Raw genomic sequence first — 20,892 nt, 5'->3', positions numbered from 1 at the left:
TTTTCGTGATAAACCAGTCCTATTGCTGTGCTCCTCCTTAGCAGCTCGGGATGAACCCACACTTCAAGCCTCCATGCCAAATTCTAGCCTCCATGTGAAAACTGTGTCCACCACAGGGTGGAAGCGACCTGTAGAGCCGCTGGTCACAGCTAGTAAAGCTGAAAACTTATTACTGTGAAAAAAAAAAATACAAAAAATGCTGATAATATTTCAATTTTGTACATTTAGAACCTGGGAACAAGGTACAAACAGGGTTTTAATGAGATGAAGCCAATTATAAAAATGGTTATTTACCAGGAATAGTATTTATTCCTAATTAGTCTAGAAAGATTATAAAGTTAAGTACAGGCACAGATGCCAAACTAGTGTGAAAACTATTTGAATTTTGTAAAAATATTATATGCTGTACCAGTTTCTCCACAGGACTGGAAGGACCAAATCTGTAGATATAATACTGACTTTCCTTTGGTCCTTGACTATAGAAAGAAACATATTTAACTGCACTGCTTATATTTCTCTCACTGGAATCCACCATGTGTATAATTTGTCAGGTGAATATCCCCTACCACATCGCTCCAAACACCAAGGTCATCTGATAACGTTACCCCTGTGTAAATCAGCATTAATTAATTAAATCAGTCATTAATTTTGGAAAGATCGCTCTGTTTTTCTGTGCTTTTTCCTCTTCTGAGGGGAAATATTAGAGATATGCAAAGCAGTGCAGACCCTGTATGAAAGAATTCTTTAGGTCCGGCTACCATCAGTTTTTAATTATTTCAACTTCAGTTAAAGCATGTTCTTTCTGTGTGATGTGGCGAATGGCTCCAAATATGACAAATACACATGAGCCTTGGCTTCTGTTGCTATGGAGAATAAACTTGTCAGAGGCGCAAATCAGAGCCGTGGCCTCTTCCAAACACTTCATTGTTGCAGTTTTGAACAAAACAAGATTGCATTGTCAGATTGTCAGCAGTGTTTTTAGTTTCTGCCCACCAATAGCAGCACATGTCAGACAATTTCAAGCTTAGCGCCTGGATATTCTATATTCTGAGATGCACATTGACAGTCATAGTTGACTCATAACCTCACGCATTTATATACATAGGCTCGTGCTGTCAAGTTCGTCTTTTGTTATGATGATTCAGCCAGAGAGTCTCATGTCCATCGAGTCTGTGGAAGTACTCCAACTATGAGTCATCTAACATCCACACTGTGGTGAAAATGAATGGGAGTTTTAACTTTGAACTAGAGCTGCACCAAATAGCTTCCTGTACTGCAACTCTACAGTGCTGGTACAACCAGCACGTTAAAGCTACTGCAAGGAGTTTTTAACTAGTTATGAAATAGTCTCAATTTATTACTAATATCTCTATATGACCATCAACAAGACAATTGGCTATTGTAAAAGTAAAGTCATGTTAGCCAGTTAAAATTAAGTAGAAGGGGCCTCCAAAATCACCAAAATATGAAAGTTCCTTTTCGTAGCTTTAAGTAACATGAGGTGAACTGTGAAATGGATTGAACTGAAGCTTTGTCTCATGTTCAAAGTTCTCATGTTCCCTTCTTCTAATACAGTGTGGCCCTGTTCACAAGTGCAGGTATTAACATGCATGGGTGATCTGATCACCTGGCATCATACAGCATCTCGAGATGCATCTTGAGTGACCATGTGACCAAACCTTACTTCCTTACTCCATATGCAACTAAATGTAAGGGCTATTTTGTTAGCTGAATGTCCATTACTGTCTTTCTGAATGTCCAGTACAAAGATTCAACTATTCACTCTTTTGTTTGGTTCCATGCCACAATAAACTCTTCCATGAGCCCACACTGCACTGCACTGTCAGCAGCCTGACGGGAGAGATGCACCGTGGTTCTGAACTGAACTATGAGCAGGACAAACCCTTTTAATTCTTCTGACCGTGGGGAAATCAAATGTTCTTGCATCACAGCAGAGTCAGTGAAAGCAGAAGTGTGCATCCCAGCGCACCACGGAGCGTCTTGCCTGAACCTGAGCAAGCCCCCGCCTGATTTTGACAAGGAAAGAAACAACTTAATGTGTTTTTCCAAAAAAAGTTGTTTAATGTATAACATTTGCTGAATTAACAGGAAGTCCAAATAATCAAGAAACAGTGTTTCACAAAGTTTGTAACATTTCTTGTCACTCAACAAGTCTCAAAATAGTGTGATTTTTTTTAAAGGGACTCAGGTAATATTGTGGTGACAAGTGTGTTCACAGACATCCACTGTAGGTAAGAGAGCCCAAACACATAATTTGCATGAAAACACGGCCACATGCCGCCCAGACCACCTCAGAATGTGGTGTGAGTGATCAGATGTCAAATGCGTCCTGGGTGTGTTCACACACACATTTTAACACCTGACCTAAATCTCTGTCCTCCGCTGACTTGACTTAATTTTGAATGCTTTTTAACTGAAAATGTTTACGGGTTGTGGCAGCAAAATGCTCTTATACAAGACAGAAGATACAGCTCAGTATCTTCTGTGTTTTCACTGACAACTCAGCAGCTTTGTTGTAACCATATTGTGCAATGTGCTGTGTTTGGACTTGTCCAGCCAAGTGGGCTAACAGTCTAGAGGTAGCAACAGCTTAACTCCACTGGCCTCAAGCCATGTTGCTGTGTGTTCTTTCGTCAGTGTGATTATCTGGCAGAAACTGACCGCTAACAGCTCAGATTGTGGCTTGAGAACTTGCCAGTGCTTACAAATGTAGCCGATCAAAACATTTTACATTTCTATGTTTGCATTTATGGTGGAATCATAAACACGTGTGTCTTAATAATTGGATTTACGTGGCTCTCACCCTCCCAGGTGGGTTCCTTCTTCATGATCAACCTGTGCCTCGTGGTCATCGCCACCCAGTTCTCAGAGACCAAGCAGAGGGAGCACCAGCTGATGCAGGAGCAGCGAGCGCGGTGTTCATCCTCCTCCACCCTCGCCAGCGAACCCGGGGACTGCTACGAGGAGCTCTTCCAGCTGGTCTGCCACGTCCTCCGCAAGTTCAGGAGGCAAACCATCGCCTTTTTCAACACCCTGCGGGGGAAGCCTCGCGGCTTTCGGGGTGTCGGAAGAGGTAGAGGAGGAGGGGAAGAGAGGGAGCGGAAGGCCAATGGAAGGGGAGGACCTGAGAGGAGAGCAGTGAGGAGGCACGGTATGTAACTGTGAAAATATTTAATATTTAGATGAATGATTTGGATGCTTTGACACCCTCTGTTTGTACCATTTCAGGTGCACCCTGCCCGCACCATAATAAACCCGACCACGCCTCCCCCATGGCCCTCACCTCCACCTCTGCCACCGACGGCTGCCCTCAGTGTGCCGCGGCCCTGTCGCTCACGGATGGGGTGGGACCAGTTCGCAGTGCAAATGACGAAGCGGATGAGGGAGCTGTGGAGGAAACGGACAGGGAGGGTGTACGTCCTGGTGGTAAGGAGAAGGGCAAGAAAGGCCGGGATGGTGAAGGGAGACATGGGTTCTGTAGTCCTAAGAAGAAATGCAAAGAGCTGTGGCACGAGACGCGGATGAAGCTGTGGGGAATCGTGGAGAGCAAGTACTTCAACCGAGGCATCATGATCGCCATCCTGATCAACACCATCAGCATGGGCATCGAGCACCATGAGCAGGTACAGACGGCTGCGGCTCTCCTCCTCTGAGTTCACTGTCCTTAAGTTTTGAAAGCTTTTCTCGGTCTTTGTGTCAACCTTCTTGTTTTCCTCCTCTTTCATTTGTTCTCTTTCATTTCTGCGTCACCTGTGCCATTCTCTGTTTGTCTCCTTTCCACAGATGTCTGTCTAGTCAACATTTTAATCAAGTGTTTTCAGTATCACAGATGTGTGAACACTCACAAAAAGCTCAAACTCTTGTCAACAAAGACTCAAGCAAATGTGGCTCAATAAAAAACAGCTGTTTAAATGTTCATAAGAATTTGTTCAGTGCAGAAATGTCCACTAAAAAAGTCCACCCTACTTTTTCTCTCATGTGATTCCTATTTTGCTCACATGACAATTAATTTGTGCATTGAAATATTAACACTTGTGTTGGAATTGAAGGTGCAAAATTAACAAAATTATTAACAGAATGTTTAGAAATGTTAGATCAAAGATGCCTGTATTGTTTTTGCAGAGATATCTAATGAACTGAGCAATCTAAGTTAGCTTTCCTGTCTCATAATGCCACATTGTACCTCATAAGGCAATAGGATCACTAGCATCCACTCTGGTCTCAGTCTAACGACACTGAGGTGGTTTTCTTGCCAGGTATGGCTCCTGTCATGCCAGGGCTGACCTCGCCATAAACCCTGCTTAGGCGTCCAGAGGTGGTCTCATTCCTCTCTTGCTTCACGCCTCTCCTACTCCCGCCTCAACTCTTCAAGTCTTTGTTGTCAGCATGTTCGTAGCATTACCGTCGGACTTGGTGACTGTGTTCACTTGGAGGCCGCTGAGCCCCATCCCCTTGTCCCAGTTCTGGTCCCCATTCCGGTGCCAGTCCCTGCCAGCGTCCCCCAACCTGACCTGAAAGCCTCCTCTTCCCAGTTCCCGTGTTAGTGGCGTAAACACTGACCCCTCCTTCGTGTTCTGACCTCCCACACCAAGCAGAGACAGTAGGACCATGAGCTGCACAGCAAACTGAGCTAACCAGCTAATGGCAGCAACAGTTAGCTGCAACTAGTGGTTATTCTGGTGACATCATGCTGTATATTTGTTTGGTGTCTGAATTCAACAAGTCGTAGTTCTTAAATGGTCCACCCATAAAGGACAAAATACAACCAAAATCTTAGCCATGACCTTGGCATAAAAGAATAATAATCCAAAAGAAGGAAAATATATGTCAGCTGATTTTAACAATTCTTTAAAGTTCGGTGCAATTTGTGTGAAGTTCAGTGGAAACAGCTGAGTGACATAGAATTAATAAAAGTTAAATAGTTGTCTTTTTTCCTGTTTCTCTGTAGTTACATAGTGAATAGCATAGTCAATAAACAGCTTTTTTAAAGTTGCTGGACAACAGTAGAGCTCCATGGCACAGAGGAGTATGATATAGCAGACACTTAGCGGGATAAATTCATTGTTGGATTTAGTCTTTTCATGTGTTTTTTTTGTCAATAAGAACAATATACAGTCTCAACAGACTCTGTAAACATTTTACAAGGTTGGTTTATAACCGTGAAACGTTCAGTTAGAACTTTTCATTGTCATCAGTCAGGTGATTTCATTCTATCGCTTTTCACTTTCATTCTGACTCCTCAGGGTGCTGAGAGGAAAAATAATGAGACCCAATTAGAAACATTCTCGGCTTCTCGAGCTTTTACAACTTTTAGTTGAAAGACAACAGGAACAACAATCTAACATTGCTCGGAGGGATGCTTCATCCATTAGTGGTAATATTGGAATTAATGCATTGTAGCTGTTGTCTCGTTGTTTATTTATATATTATATTATATATATATATATGGGTGTGTGTTTATCTTTAGTGTTTTCTACCCAATTAGCATACGCTTACCTTGTAAATCTATGAATGGGGGAATTCATAGACGCTAAAAATAAAGGATTTGCCTGTTTAGTACTCTGTAGATGCACAAGCTGCAGCCTCTCTCTGCCTACAGCTGTTTCTGAGCAAACTGACAACCGTGTTGCTTTCAGTGTGAATCCACAGTCTCTTTTAGTGTCTCTCCCTGTCAATCACTGACCACACTCCTACGCGATGTAAACCTCTCTATATTCTTTCTGCACGTCCATCTCTCCATGTCTTTTTCTTCTGCCTTTATAATGCCCATATAACCTGATTTCCCAGGCAAACAGGACAGACATTTCTTTACTCAGGTTAGGCAGCGGGATACGGGCAGAGCCATCAGAATATTATCACATCTTTGGTTCAGATCACACTCACCAAGATCTCCAAGCAATAAAAAAAAAAGATGCGTCATGCTTTCTTTTAACTTCAACTTCCCCCCATTTCCTGTCTCTTTCTGTCGCTCTGCTTTGTACACTCTTTGTCTTTCTATCAATATTTCTCGCTCTTGCTATACCATCGCCCACTCACGCCTGCCACCGCCGCAGTGGTGGGTCGTCTCTCATCTCAGGGGCGGCTAAAAATAGAGAGAGACGGAACGAGAGAGGCAGACAGAGACTTTGCTCCTTTAATGGGGAGGAAATGGCGAGCTGGTGTGTCTGTCGTTCCGCCGCCTGTTTAGCAAACTGGAGTCCCACCGCCCTCTGTTTGAACAGTGGTATCAGAGGCTTAATCTGTCTCATCGCTCTGATCCTCATCCTGCGGAGAGGCGCTTCCACCTGTCCCACTACACCTGTGGTCTGTAGGTCTGTTGGTGTGGGATCAGCAGGTAAATAGTGTGGGGAAATGCCAGCCAGATGCATTTTTTTTTGAGTTTCTGAGTTGTAGCCGGTATGATTTAAGCCACCAGCCACTTTGGCACACAACCAGAGATAATTTGGAGCGTGTATTTCATTCCAAAACAAACCAGTTTGTTGGTGAATAAGTGTTAGATGTCTCTTGGGATGCTCCACACACTTTTTTACAAGAGCAAAGACACATTTTGTAGTTATTAAATTAGGACTGTAGCAAAGCAGCTCAACAACAAACGTTCTCTCTCATTAGAAAAACAAAAAAACCTAGACAATAAACTGGTTGTTCAAACCATAACTGGCTTTTTGTTAGCCCATCCAAAACCAAAAAAACACAACAGCAAGTGTAAGGAATGGATTATCCTCCTGAAATTTTATGTTAGTATGATGTTAGTAATAGTTAGTCATTACAGGTTAACCTATAAGAAAATCAAGACTAGCATAAACCCTGTATATTGGAAACCAATCCAGGATTCTCTTTGTTGTAAGTGGGAAAAGTCTGGGGAAACAGCAGCAACTGTAATTGGCGCTAGTTTCGCTAAACGGTCCTTGTCTTCATCCTAAAAATCTCAACTCCTGACGTGTTACATGTGAAAACATATGCTATGAAAGTAAGAACAAGCTATAGCGTTCTGCTTGAATTTATAACTTATTTAAGACTAAGAATTTGTTTAAAAATTTATTAGCTGGGATCATTAAAATGTTAACCCGGGACTAGCCATTGCAAGACCAATTCACATGTGTGAATTAATCTGGAACCTCTCAGTTCATTTTTTTTATTTCTAAGCGGCGTTATCAACAAGCGCAGACTGAAATGCCTCTGGATGCAACTGGATAGACATACAACCAATCAGAGCAATGAAATGTATGACATGAATTAAACTTTTATCAAATCCTGTTGGAGGTGCAGCAAACACATTGTACGAATCAATCTTCTTTTAATATGCACCATCCAGTTTGTTTCATACTGACAAAAAAGTGGATTTAACAGAACGTTCCATATTAGTGGCAGGCGTCTTGGTTGTTAATGAAAATCTTCTGTCCTCTGTCCACTGAACATCTGTCTATCTAGGAGACATGCAGTATCTGCCAGAGCAAATAAGACATGAGCTTGCAGATTTGTCTTTTTACCAGGCTAGCCAGGGACAGCATCAAAGACATATTTAAGACCCAAACCCTTTTTTTTTTACAAGATCCTTCTTTTATCACGATTGAGTTGGGATCATTAAAAGTCTAGCCAGGGACTTCAGATCATGAAGCTAGCACTAATTTTATTAGCCATCTAGCTGCAGCTGATAAAAGACAAGTTGTCATTTCAGCCAGCAAAATTAATCATTGCTGTCCAGAAATGAGAAGCCTGTCTGAGATTGATTGATTGTTTAAAAAATTACAATAAAAATCTGCAACCATTATTGTTGTAAATTATGTAATGTGCGTAGCGTGAAAAGTAGGCATAGCAATAGTAACAAAGGTGGTGAAAAGTTAGTGAAAAGTTGCAGATGGTTTGATTTGGTTTGATTTAGTAGTTTCTGAAACTGTTCTGAAATTCTGAGATGAGATATTGTAATGTTAAAAGTTCTTTCATAGAATGAAATCTTAGTTTAAATGATTCCCCTCGGTGTCAAATGCAACTCGAATTGCTCTCGACATCACAAATATGATCATGATTTTTTTAGTTATTGTCTTAGAAGGGGCATTAGATGCTACAGTGGCATCATTTGCATTACTGAAAACACAAGACTGTATCCCCCATTGGAACAGGATGGACTGCTCAAGTGAGAAGACACTTCAGAGAATTCAACAGCTGTTTGGGAATTAATAATGCAGCAGCATGATGGGCACTTTGGAGATTTGACAGGGATGGATAGAGATCAAACAACACTGCTAAATGATTGTCTTTCTCTGCCAAATTGTCGAGATTAAAACAGAAGGAAATTACCGGATTGATGTTGCGGGGGCAGCCATGGTTGCAGTCAAAGTATCCAACAACGCCCACGTACTCAGTTTCAGATTCTTTGGGGATGGTTGTCACATGCAAATTGAAATCCCAACCAGAAACCAAACATATTTGGTAATCATGAGTGTAAGTAGGGCAGACAATTCAAAAGCAAAATAATAATTGGGTTTTCGAGAACAAAAAAATCGACCCACAGAGAAAATGTCTCGTATCTCAGGATGGAAAATGAGAAGAGTGTTTAAACATTTGAATTTAGCAGTCACTACGGCCCTGCAGTAAAGTGTATGTTGTGGATAAATGCAACCTTCCAACACCACCTGAGGATTATTGAAGAATCAATTGTCACTGTGAAGAGCCATAATCAGAAGACATTATCTGAATTAACCATAGTTGTGATTGAAACATAAAAAAGCTCGTTAAAGGTGCTAAATACAATATTCAGCAACATTAGATGTCAGCAAACAACTATTTTCAATCTAAAGATATGGTGGAGAAGGGAATGATGTCCCACTTCCTGTTTCTTTGTTTGTTATTCAGTCATCTCTGTTTCAGGAGTCTCCACTGCAAACAGTGGTGTCTAGAAGGGAACCCTAGATTTGCTAAACTTTCTTGAGATTTGTGCATGTCGTACAAACTTATTATGTTTTATAATGTTACAGTGCTTTGCCTTCTGGGTAGGTTTAGGGACAGAAGACACATGGTTACGGTTAGGGGAAGATCGTAGATTGGGTTAAAATGATCCCTCTTGTGAGATCTTTTGCAGGTCTGGGGTTCCCTTCCAGACATGAAAGACAGAAAGTCTTCCTTATTTTACAACTTAAGAGTCACTAAAATGTGTTTATGACAACATTTTAAGTGAGGTGTAGGCAGTTGGAGTTTTGTTAGCAGTGCTAGTTCAGGCAACACTTTTTCCCCTCAACTTTATTGAAAAAACAAAGCACTGAGAAGCATAGTTTGGTGTGATGTTTAGGTGCAGTTTGAGAAAGATTGTAACCAGGTGGCTGTTATTTTGTGCCGTGCTTGCAAATACAGCTTCCTGAAACTCAGATTAAGCTGTCAAATTAGGCACCGGTAATAAAATATGACTCAGTATTGCCTATTTCTCACCTAAAATGTGCAAATGTACACACATGGCTGACTCTGATAAACAATGACGCTTGGATAATAACATACAGAAATGACTTAATTCTCTGCTGAGGATGCCATTCGTCCAGTATATCTTTACAAAGCAAATTTGTTTGCTGATCTCTATTGAGACTGAATGTTGTTATGTTGCACCTTTAAAGATATTTGATAAGAGACATATTTGTTTCCTCTGTGAAGGAGGATATCACTGCTTTTAGCATCAACACAGGGACAGAAATGAGAAGAATTTGGGTTTGTTATGATTTCCATTATCACATTATTGATATTTATGCACGATACTAGAGCAGTGGCCTTGTGTTTTTAACCAGCACAGGAGGAGCGAGGTGAAAAGGTGTGGCGTTAATAGGGGTCAGGCTCGCTATACATCAGATGCTAAAAGCATTGGAGTCGTGAAAAGGTTAAAAAGGCTGAGATTGTTGCATAACTTAATGAAATTGTCCACTTGCGGGAATATCCTATTGGTTAACAACAAAATGGGTTTGTCATCACCTTCCAAAATGACATTCATAACGGTTACAGAAATGATTTGTGTAAATGTTATCTGTCTGTCGCTTTTCAGTTGAACTTAACTTTGTTAAGTTTAGATCACAGTCATAGTTAAAAGGAACTTTCATTACCTGTTATTACATCTATTGCACGTCTGTCTGTTTTGGTACGAGGGTCCGTCCTCTGTGGCTTTTGAGGCCTGAGGTTTCCTCAATTTTTGCTTATGCCTCCAAGGGTCTACAGTATAGGGGTTATTGCATGCTGTACAGGTTCTAAAGGCCCCAGAGGGAAACTGTGATTTGTGATTTGCTGTATAAATAAAAATTGACTTGACATAGGACATAGATGTTAATTGAAATAAGAGACATTAATTTTATTATTTGAATATATATATTGGGGTCAAGAAGCCAGCCACCTGTTAAATGCTAACAGCAGAAAGGTGTCTGTGTTTCAACAGTCCGCTGTGCATAATGGCGAGGTGCAGCTCCCAGATGGAGTTTGAGATGTTTTATTTTTTCTCTTCAACTAACAGATAAATGGAAATGTGGACTTTTTATAATGGTGGAAAACCCCACTAACACCCACACTAGATCCTCCCATGACACCCAGGGGGACATGCTAATTTGCATTTCTTCATAATAAAAGTCCCCTTGTTATTTTGTTGACTAAAATCTTTTATTGTGAAGGGCCATAATGAAGAAGTGTTGGGTTTTCATCAGCAGTAACTTAACGTGACTGAAGCAGATGACTGGAAATGCAAACAGTGATGCAAGAGAGAAACTGAACCACAGAGATTCAGCCAGAAGCTACAAAAGTACTGAGAGCTGAACTGAGACTTTTTAAAACCCGTGTCTCTCTGCTCTCCTGCACAGACATGAGCTGAGTCTCTGCTTTTCAGAGCACATCAGAAGAAAACAGAAAGAGACTTGTCTGCTGGAAATTCACCCCCATTTAAAAACACAACATATACGTGCTAATTTTGAAGTGAAAATGATACAAGAATGGAACTGAAATGTACTTGTTACTTCGTCTTACCTGAATGTAGTGGACAAGTGCAGAGGAGACAGAGGTAGCAGACAAACACAGCCTGTTCCTGAGCTTTTCCAGTTTTGGACTCTTCTCACTGAGTAACAGTTACTGATTATTAGGGGGCAGCCATAATTTTTAGGTTTTGTTTCATATCAGACTACTGAGGTTGTTTTATTTCACACACTGCTCACTCTCCTAAATCAGTGGTGAATCCTTGGTATGATATCATATCCCCACTCTTCTTATTTCATCCCATACATCAGCCGACCGGAAAACACAAGTCTTTAGATCTGTTCCCAGGTCTGCAGTAATGAGACTGCAGTAATGGATCTCCAGGGGCTGCAGACACTGTTTGGCTGGTCTGCAAACAGCGGTCAGCCATCACATCGTTACCGACACTGGTGGGCATGCATCATTAGCCCATGTTTTCACACAGCTAAACACTCATTAGCACTGACAAACACACACACACAACCACACACATATATACATGCAGTAGTACAAACAGACACACACATGCACTCTGACAGACATGCAAATGCAAAACACACAGCGCTCATTGATTCTGAGGCGGTGAAATGTCAGAAGCGTCATCGCTGAAGTTACAGAGGAGCTCTGTGGAATAGTGATGTGCTGGAAATCATGATCGGGCCAAATTTAGCTCTTTGTGTGTGTGTCTGTGTGTGCGCGTGCATTTTTGTGTTATTCCTTATATCGAGCAAAGTCAGACAGAAACAGAAAGACATAAAGAGAGACTGAAAGAGACAGAAGAACTCAAACAGTGTCAGAGACAGCTGAAAAGACAGACATTGATGCACATTAACAGCATGAGACTGACGGCAAGTAAAAGAAACTGACATGTGTGTGTATATATATATATATATATATATATATATATATATATATATAGTAAAGGCACCATATGGTTGAAGGCGAAAAATACATACATCCAACAGTTCCTGCCAGTGTTCACATGTTGATAATACTGGGTGGAATTACTGGCAGCGTGTTCAATTGCTATTTTTTATCATTCTCACAGTAAATTAACAATTGCTTTGCTGGTGTAACCTCTAAGACTGAATGCATGGGGAGACTGGGGGCAATTGCAACAAGAGACAGTTGTAACACAGTAAATTCCTCCAGTCTGAAACAAGACACTAGAGTGATGATATTCACTCTGCACATGCTCAGTAGGATTCTCTCTCCGTCTGTGGAACAAAAGGCATCTGTCGTTTTTGCAAACCAGATTAAATGAAATCATGCCCACGTTCACATTGTGCAGGGTATGACAGCCAATCAGAGTCCATGGCTCTAAAGGCACCTGAAAATGGCCACTTTTAGCAATGAATTTCATAAATTTACTGTTTTTTTTTCAGAGTGTTGAGTAATAGCATTAATGAATGTTAATTTGGAGTGAGGTAACAGTTTCAGTTAGAATAGAGGGTGTTTTATGTGTAGCTTTAGTTCTGTAAAAAGCTAATCTGGTGGGTTGTGAGATGTAGTTGGCCCGGCCTGCTGCTGCTGCTGCTGCTGCTGCTCCTCTTGGCCAATCGCGGCAGCCCTCCCAGCAGACACCCGGCCCGTCCACTCTGCCTCACCCACAGACACTCTGGCAGGTAAGAGCCTTGAGAAGCAGCAGGCCAGGTGAGAGGGACTGACACAGCGCAGAGAGGTCAACGTCTTTACCAGGGAGACTACAGCTCACAATCAGCTGCATCAGCCCTGTGGTTGGCTGTTTGTTCAAACCAGCTGCAGAAAAACAAGCTTCCAGCCTGGCATGGTTGTCATATACCGCCAACACTTTTGTCATGCAGAAGTGGGAGTGGTTTCATCTAAACTGGGTCGCAAAATGATAGACACGAACGAGAGCAGGATTAAGTATTCAACCAACAATGTTATCAAAGTTACTTTGGGATTTTTCTTCAACAGTCTAAAGCAGTGTTTCCCACACTTTTTTTTTTCCTGGTGACCCAATTTCTAAAAATGACCCAAGTCCCAATAAATCTCATTAATAAATTCTGGTAAGAGTTAATTCATGCATAAATGAACATTCCTGACCATTTTTACTGCTCATCCTACATTATCTTGACACTCTATTGAAAACAAAAACATGTTAAAAATTTATAATTGAAGAATAAATTAATTTAGGTTGAGTTAATGAGCCATCTCATTATTTTAATTTCCTTAAAATTAAAAACTGAAATGCTTTATACTGCAGATATGAATCTTAAAGTTACAGAATTTCCTCCTTTGTATTTTATTTATTTGGGGACCCAAATAAAATCTCCTGTGACCCTCCTGTTGGTTCTGACCCACTGTTTAGGAATGACTGGTCTAAAGTTTAGATTATGAAGAATTTACTTTACTTTAATTTTAACACTAGGCCATTGGTTCAAAATTAACATGAACAAACTATGCTAATATAGATGTTACTAACTAGCATACAAGATTTTAGCAGGAGTAACTTTTAACACTGTATTACAAGTACCCCCAAGCCACTTGGACCAATTAAAGCAGAAAATTAACAGATTTCATTAAATTTAAATGTAGAAATACATTTAAATAAAACAAAATTACTTATATATGTGCACATATATGTTTCCTATATCAAAAGATGACTTATGTATTTTAGGTAATCTGTGATTTATAAAGAAAATTGTTAAAAATGTTACACTTGCTCCCGGGCTCCCCCATTGCAACATCACAGCTCTGCAGACAAATCTGGGAGCGAAAATGTCTTTACATTTCTCTCCATGGTGTAAAGAGTAAAATGTTGGACCTTTTTGATGGCAGCATATGCAACATCCATAATTGATGAAAACATGTGTTGTGTTTTGTTTGTCTGCTACCTGCTGCTGTGTTGGAGAGGGGTGGACAGTACAGATGTGGACACAGAGCAGACAATATTTGAAGAAAACACTACCTATTTTACTCTGTGTATTTGCCTGTAATCTTCTGAAATTGCGGCTAACCGGCACAGTTTTCTGGTTCTCTTTGCTGACATCGGTGCATCTCTGTGTGAGTGCAATTGTGTGAAAAAGCTCCTGTCCTTCTCCTTGCCCTTTCCAACGTTCGATCCATAGTGAGTAAAATGGCTGATAAGTAGACAAAGTGATGAGGAAGCACAGGAAAGAACAGACCAATAGATTGATGGAGAGAAACCAAGAACTGAACCATCCTTTTCACTTCTTGCCAGAAATAAATGTTTTAGTCTTGCTGTGTGAGCATGTGTAAATCTGCACCCTACAGTAAGTGTGTCTGAGTGAAAATAGATGATAGCCTTATTTCCTCTAAGTATTGATTGACTGGGACTGCTGGATATTTGTGAAAGTTTGATAAAGGGGAACATGATGTTCCTGCTGATAGTGTCTGCACTCATATTTTATTTTATTTATTTTGTTGTACTGCGTCTCATTTCCTCTATTATCACCCTGTCATTCCTCATTTCTCTCGCCTACTTTCCATTCTGTCAACTTTATCCCTTCAATTCTTTGTCTCCTTTAGCTTAAATCCTAATTATTGATTATGCCATGTTTAAAAGTAGGACTGTATAAAATGGCAAACTGATCAACTGATTGGCAGGTTGGTCTCTTTGTCCTTTTTACTTGTCCAACATGTTATGTCATGAAAAGTTCCCTCAAAATTTAATGACCAAATCCCTTCCAGGATGCTAACTGTGCTAACATTAGCAACACACTAAAAAATGATTGTACGAAGCAAAATATTAGCAAATTAAATTAACTCTGTGTACACCAATATGCTACTGTTAGTGTTAGCAGCATTTTAAATGTTAGCTGACACGCTAACTGTTAATATTTTGTTGGAAGTTAAAATGGCTGATTGAACTATGACGTACATTGAGATATTTTCAGCTATTTTTTGCAATAAAAGTTTTTGCAATAAAATAATTCAATTACAATAATTCATTAAAAATGAAAGGGCACTTATTCCTTACCAAAAGGTTCAGGATTACAGAAAGTCCAATAAAATATGCCTGAAGAAGTGCACCTGGAAGGTACTCCACAAAAAACCCCAAAAAACACCCATGACAACATAAAAACATTAAAATACAAAAAAATGGCAAATAATGAAACATTGAGTCATTGTGCAGGGAACTGCTACGATCAGTGGAACTGCAGGAAGCTACAATGATTGATAAAAGTTGCAGTGATTGGACATAATTTCAAATTTCTTGCAGATTAGTTGAACTTGCATCAATTGTTGTATCCTGGACAGATTGATAAAAGTTGATGTTAAAGCAGAAAAAATAAAAGACATAAAAAACAACTTTACAGTTTACTGCCTCTCAGTGATAAAAACAACAACAACAACAAAAACACATGTAGCTACAAACCAAATAGCTCAGCTCTTCTATACCAGCTGTTATAATTACTACAAAGACTTCCTTCATCACAGTAAAAGTTAATATCAAAATCATAAGTCTGGCTCTAACATAGCTGTCAGGATTAAAGAAAGGATAGAAAGTTGTCTTTTTTCATTCATCCAACATTTTTGCTTTTTGGTGTGTAATGCACCTTACAGCTAGATATGTTTGGTGAAAATGAATTTTTCTGCCTTAACTTTCTTTCCTCTTCCCCCTTCCTTTTATTCTCTTTCTTTCACCTTCTCTCTCCTCTTTTTATTTGTCGTAACGCTCTGTCAGCCAGAGGAGCTCACTAACGTTCTGGAGATCTGCAACATCGTCTTCACCAGCATGTTCTCCTTGGAGATGATCCTCAAACTCACTGCATTCGGTTCCTTCAACTACCTGAGGAACCCCTACAATGTCTTTGATGGCATCATCGTCATCATAAGGTAACTGCACGGCATACAGTAAATATCCTGAATATACAAAATTTTGACGGGAAGAGGTAGAATGCTTTTTTTGTTTCAGTCTGATATACTGGTTTGGAAAGAAAATTATTCATGTCATGCTTTGTCAAATTGTCATCTGCGTTCTACATGGGTTGAAATGTACCACCTGTATGTATTTGGATGCCAAAGCGTCAGACAGCAGCAAACACGTTTTGTCTTTTGTTGTGTGTGCCCAGAGCTTCAGGTGAATGGCTCTGCCTTTGATCTGCAGCGTTTTTTCCAATTCATCTGGCTGAGCGCCTTTGTCTGTGATCCCCATTATAATCCCGAGATCAAATACACATCAAAGCAACTAAAACTGAACAAGATCAAATGTGCAGCCTGTCACAGAAGATACATGTTGATTGAACATATCTACATCTGTCTTCTTATTTCTCGCTCCACCACCAATTTCCCTCTCTTCATCTATCTGAATGTCCTCAGCTATTCATGCAGAGATGCTCTGTAAAAGTGCCCCTATTCAGTCTTTTTCCGGCGCAAAGCCGATGCTATTTTGATGTGCTGAGAGGAGCCTTTGATAAGCACCTCCATTAGAGGACAAATTTCTTTAAAGCCAGATTTTCCACCAGGGAATGGTTCTTCTCTGCTCATGATAAATACCCACCAGAACTCAAAGAGAAGATAAAAACTTCTGCGATCCCTCTTCTAAAGTTGTTCTGCAGCAGCAAACAGGAATTAACAGTCATTAAGTATTTAAGAAGAGCTTGATTTATAATGTCCAAAATGTAAGTAACCTTCTAAGTGGACACATTAATTAGTGCAAGATAAGATGTACCAAGAATCCTTTATGTTTCCCATGAAATGGTAATGAATTCAGCTTGTTTCATTTTGTCAGCATTTTCTTAAAGGGCGACTTCATCACTGAAACTCTCGCCCCTAAACAGGAAGGACATAGTCTGGAGGTTTTTACACCACAGCACACAGCAGACTTGAACACACACATACTGTTGACATTTCCAACAGCGAAATTGGAAATTACGACCTTCCAAGTTCAAATTGAAGGCACCATAATGTATGAGAAAAGCAGAGGATGAAGAGGGAGAAGAGACGGAGGGGACGAGCGAATCTGTCTGTCACTGTTAACAGAGACTCCAGTCCGCAGTTCAGCCTATCAGACTCTTCATGAGTCTGATCAGCTGATGATTTCAGGAGTGAATGATGGTCACCTTCACGTTCACCAGTTGCAAATTGATCCATTCAGGTCATAGTACAACACTGGCAGCAGGATGATATAAAAACCTCAAAAAACAAAAAATAATGGATCTGCCCATTAAGTTTTTGAAAAAGAGACATCTTATGAGCTTTAAATATGAGTTACAATTATGGGCATAAAAGTGACTTATGAATAATCTTTTGGGCTACAAAAGATGAGCTTAAAATCAAAATAAAATCACTGCATGTTAAAAAGTGAGAGTCTGATGATCCCTTTCTCTACGGGCTTGATCGCTAAATAATTTGAAGAATTTGACTTAAATTTCATCAGGCAGCATTAATATTTTTGTCTGTCACAAAGTAACAGAGGCTTAAGTGACAGAGGGCACACACACACACATTTAAAAACACACACGCCTAGAATAGGACAACTGAAAAGAGCAGTGTTAAACATGTTAGACTACAGTGCCTGGGGGTTGAAGGGGATAAGAGGTGTCCTGCTTGACTTTCCCGATTACTGACCGGGTGTACAGTTCAGATAGGAGGGTTCGGTGTGAACCAATTATTTCCCTGGCCTGATTAGTTATGCAGGAGAGGTTTGTTTTGTGCTTGGTGGTGGGGGTGTTACACCAGGAAGAGTCAAGTTTGAGGTTAGGGTAAATTCAATATGTGCCTGTATACCCTGTTAAACCACAGTTCAAACATGAAAATTGTTATTTTCAATTCAAAAAAATTTATGCGTGTGCACTCTAAATCAGCTGGTGGTGCACGTGCCCCATTGACTGAGGTTATCAGTCCTCTGCAGCAGCCAGGGGTTCGATTCCAGCCTGCAGCCCTTTACTGCATGTCATCCTCCCACTCTCTCTCTCCCCATATCAGCTCAGCTGTCCTACTGAGTAAAAGCATAAATGGCCTTAAAAAGAAACTTTAAAAATATCTTATGTACTCTAAAATCACAAATTCTATATTATTGAACCAGCAGGGCCACCACTGATTTTACGTTTCTCTTTCTTCAAGTGTGATTTAAATTCAGTTTGAAAAATTTTCTGTATGTTGAGGAACTTTTTGGGGTTGTTGCTGCTCACACACTTTTTGCTGTAGCTTTAAAACTAATTTCTGTAACCGGCTGCAACAAGTGTCAAACACACTTTCTGTGGACACACAACATCTGGAATAGACCTTTTTAACAGCAGCCACTGACATTTAATAGTAGGGTCAACACAGTTCTGTCAGGAGAGAGTTCCGAGTGTACAAAATATATTTATTTGACATGTGCACAGTTGAGGGAGAAATGTGAAGTCTTTGGTGGATAGACTCCATCGTGATATCATCATGAATAAAGGGGGTAGTGAAGCCCAGATTAGTAAAGGATGGATGGAGTCTAGACACTGGTGGTGGTGGTGAAGGGATGACATGGGGACTGGACCACTTTCTTCATAATGTCAGTGTTCCTGTCCTGCTTCTGACATTTAGAAGCAAATTTAAAACCTCTTCCCTTAGTTGAACCCATTGACAAAAATAGAGATGGATGCCACACCTCCACTTCCACCCACTGTGCAAAAATGAAGCCAAATATCTCAAGTATGACTGCTGTTCCCGCCCATGTAGCAGAGCTCAGCTGTCAATCATGATGTGAAACCTGCTTTTTACCGCTTCAAATAACTAAACAAACATATCACAAAAATGAGAACTTGAACATATATTAGTGTGATAAGAACTACAGTGTCTTTTCTATTAAAATGATAAGAGTTGGGTGTATGACCTATACTGCAGCCAGCCACCAGGGGGCAATTGAGATGTTTTGCCTTCACTTTTAGGGAGTTCTCATGCCCACTGTATGCATATCAATGGTTTTATCTCTGTTGAATATCTATGGTGTTGTATCTCTTGGTGGTGAGGTAAAACAGACATTTATATGTCTGTATTTTTTTTACGTAAATGTTGCACGTTAAAACTTTAAATGTGGCACAGTTGTTCATTCATTCTTCTTTGCTTTGTTGTCTGTTTCCCTTCTCAGTGTGTGCGAGATTGTTGGGCAGTCTGACGGTGGTCTGTCGGTGCTGAGGACCTTCAGACTGCTGAGGGTGCTGAAGCTGGTGAGGTTCATGCCAGCTTTGAGGAGACAGCTGGTGGTCCTCATGAAGACCATGGACAACGTGGCCACGTTCTGCATGCTGCTCATGCTCTTCATCTTTATATTTAGGTAAGGATACACGTGCAGATGCATACAGCGTACGTGCGGTTGGTGTCTCGTTCTGATGCAAATCGCAGGTGACAAGCAATCTATCCGTGCATCTCCTGCTCCTCATTACATGACAGCTCCACCAAGGGACTGGTAGAGAGGTGACTGTGAGAGAGAGCATTGTTTCATCCCCTTCTTTTGTGTGTGTTTGTATGTGCGGTCTTCTGTCTTTTTTTTTTTTTTTTTCAAGTCCTGTGCACCTGCTTAACAGCTGCCACTGAAGCGCAGAAGGTCACTGTGTTCCGTAGCAGCTATTAACCCTGGGTGCAAAATAACGAGCAGACACTTGAAGATCTGGTTAGAATTTAACAAGCAGACACTTAAAGAACTGGAGCAACATAACAAGCAGACATTCGAAGGCTCTCAAGCACCGACAGAGCAGCGCTCTGAAGGCCCAGAATGTTTTTCAGTGAGCAATCGTTGGCCGTTGTTCTCACTGTCTTTGTTTCCTATCCTCTCAAATTCACTCTCCACCTGAGCCCGTTCTTGTAATTTTACTTTGTAAAGTGATGTGAAAAGAAGTGACCCTGTGTTAATCACAATATACACTCAAAAATTCTATTTGTGATTTCAGACACTTACATATACAAGGTCAAATTGTAGGGATAAGAACTTATTTTGCTATTGTTTTACTTATGTACTGAGATGCTGTTATTCAGGGTGTTGATGTCACTTTTGAAGTGGTATTTGCAAATGAAAGGTGTAACTATTAGCTATCAATTGTGTTCAGTTAAATGCACATTAAAACACCCATAAATGTGTAGTGTGGCACTTAACAGTGGCAACAAGGCAACTGGAGTAGATGTCATCTTATGTAACCAGGCTTAAGGGTTTCAGTTATAATCAGATTAATTTCTTATTTTATTCATTTATCACAGTTATCACAACAAAAAAGTGTTTAGTTGCAGCCAGTGCATAAAAACAACTGAAAGCACAAAGCTGCATGTAAAAAGCAACATTTGTAAGTTGAGTCTTAATCATTGAAAGCTTCCCTGTGAATCTACATGTTTAATGCCGACATCATGACTATGTTACAGTATTTGCTGGAGGTAACACAAAGAAAAAACTTTTATAAGCTAATTTTAAAATGTTTTATCATATACCATACCTAAGATGATAATGGGTAAACACGTCAAGGCGATAGCTGGGAGATGTGTGCCCGCCACAACAAAATAAACAAACTGAAGAGATGTCAGGAGAGGTAATATCTACAGGCTTTTTCTCTCTCACTCATCCTCCAGACCCAATGCGCCGTCCTCCGACCCAGTGGGTGTTCTGTTTCTCTGACTGTGTCTCAGAGCAGCACCTGTCTCTCGAGCAGACCATTAAATTAGCAAAATAAAATGATAAAAAAATTGCCCAGCCAGTCCAACTAGACATGAACTCAGGCAGGCGATGGTTGTCAGTTGTTGAGTGAGGAACTTGTGTTTTCTTCAGATATTTTTGAGAAACACGCAAACAAAATTTGCTAGTTAGTGTTAGCTGATGTCTTTTGGGAATTGTTTTGCTTCCACCTAAGCTCTGCCCACAAAAAATGCCATCTCATTAACCAACAGATAAGGGGTCTGTTATGCTAAAAAGTAGACCTTTTATTCATCATGGCTCAAAAAACAAGTAATTATTCACAT

The 20,892-nt window shown here is 40.3% G+C and overlaps 1 protein-coding gene across 1 annotated transcript; it reads left to right on the top strand.

Annotated features, from left to right (window-relative positions):
* The first annotated feature begins 3,255 nt into the window (after positions 1-3,255).
* Positions 3,256-19,732, top strand: LOC146329521 (voltage-dependent T-type calcium channel subunit alpha-1I-like). The gene is made up of 3 exons (XM_084714795.1): positions 3,256-3,644; positions 15,659-15,810; positions 19,040-19,732. The coding sequence occupies exons 1-3, from the start codon at positions 3,294-3,296 to the stop codon at positions 19,227-19,229; spliced, it is 693 nt and encodes a 230-aa protein (XP_084570921.1). The 5' UTR covers positions 3,256-3,293; the 3' UTR covers positions 19,230-19,732.
* Positions 19,733-20,892: the final 1,160 nt, after the last annotated feature.

This window comes from Lutjanus erythropterus, chromosome 3 (genome assembly GCF_056507025.1).
Source record: "Lutjanus erythropterus isolate fLutEry1 chromosome 3, fLutEry1.hap2, whole genome shotgun sequence".
NCBI classification, from domain to species: domain Eukaryota; kingdom Metazoa; phylum Chordata; class Actinopteri; order Lutjaniformes; family Lutjanidae; genus Lutjanus; species Lutjanus erythropterus.
Note: the sequence above shows the minus strand (reverse complement) of the source record. Positions and strands in the feature narration are given on the sequence as shown.

Bases quoted from the DNA above. Each gene is read 5' to 3' on its own strand.
- LOC146329521 (XM_084714795.1), top strand. From the start codon at position 3,294: ATGGCCCTCACCTCCACCTCTGCCACCGACGGCTGCCCTCAGTGTGCC. The intron at 3,645-15,658 runs GTACAGACGGCT...ACGCTCTGTCAG, and splicing joins GCATCGAGCACCATGAGCAG to CCAGAGGAGCTCACTAACGT. The intron at 15,811-19,039 runs GTAACTGCACGG...TTCCCTTCTCAG, and splicing joins GGCATCATCGTCATCATAAG to TGTGTGCGAGATTGTTGGGC.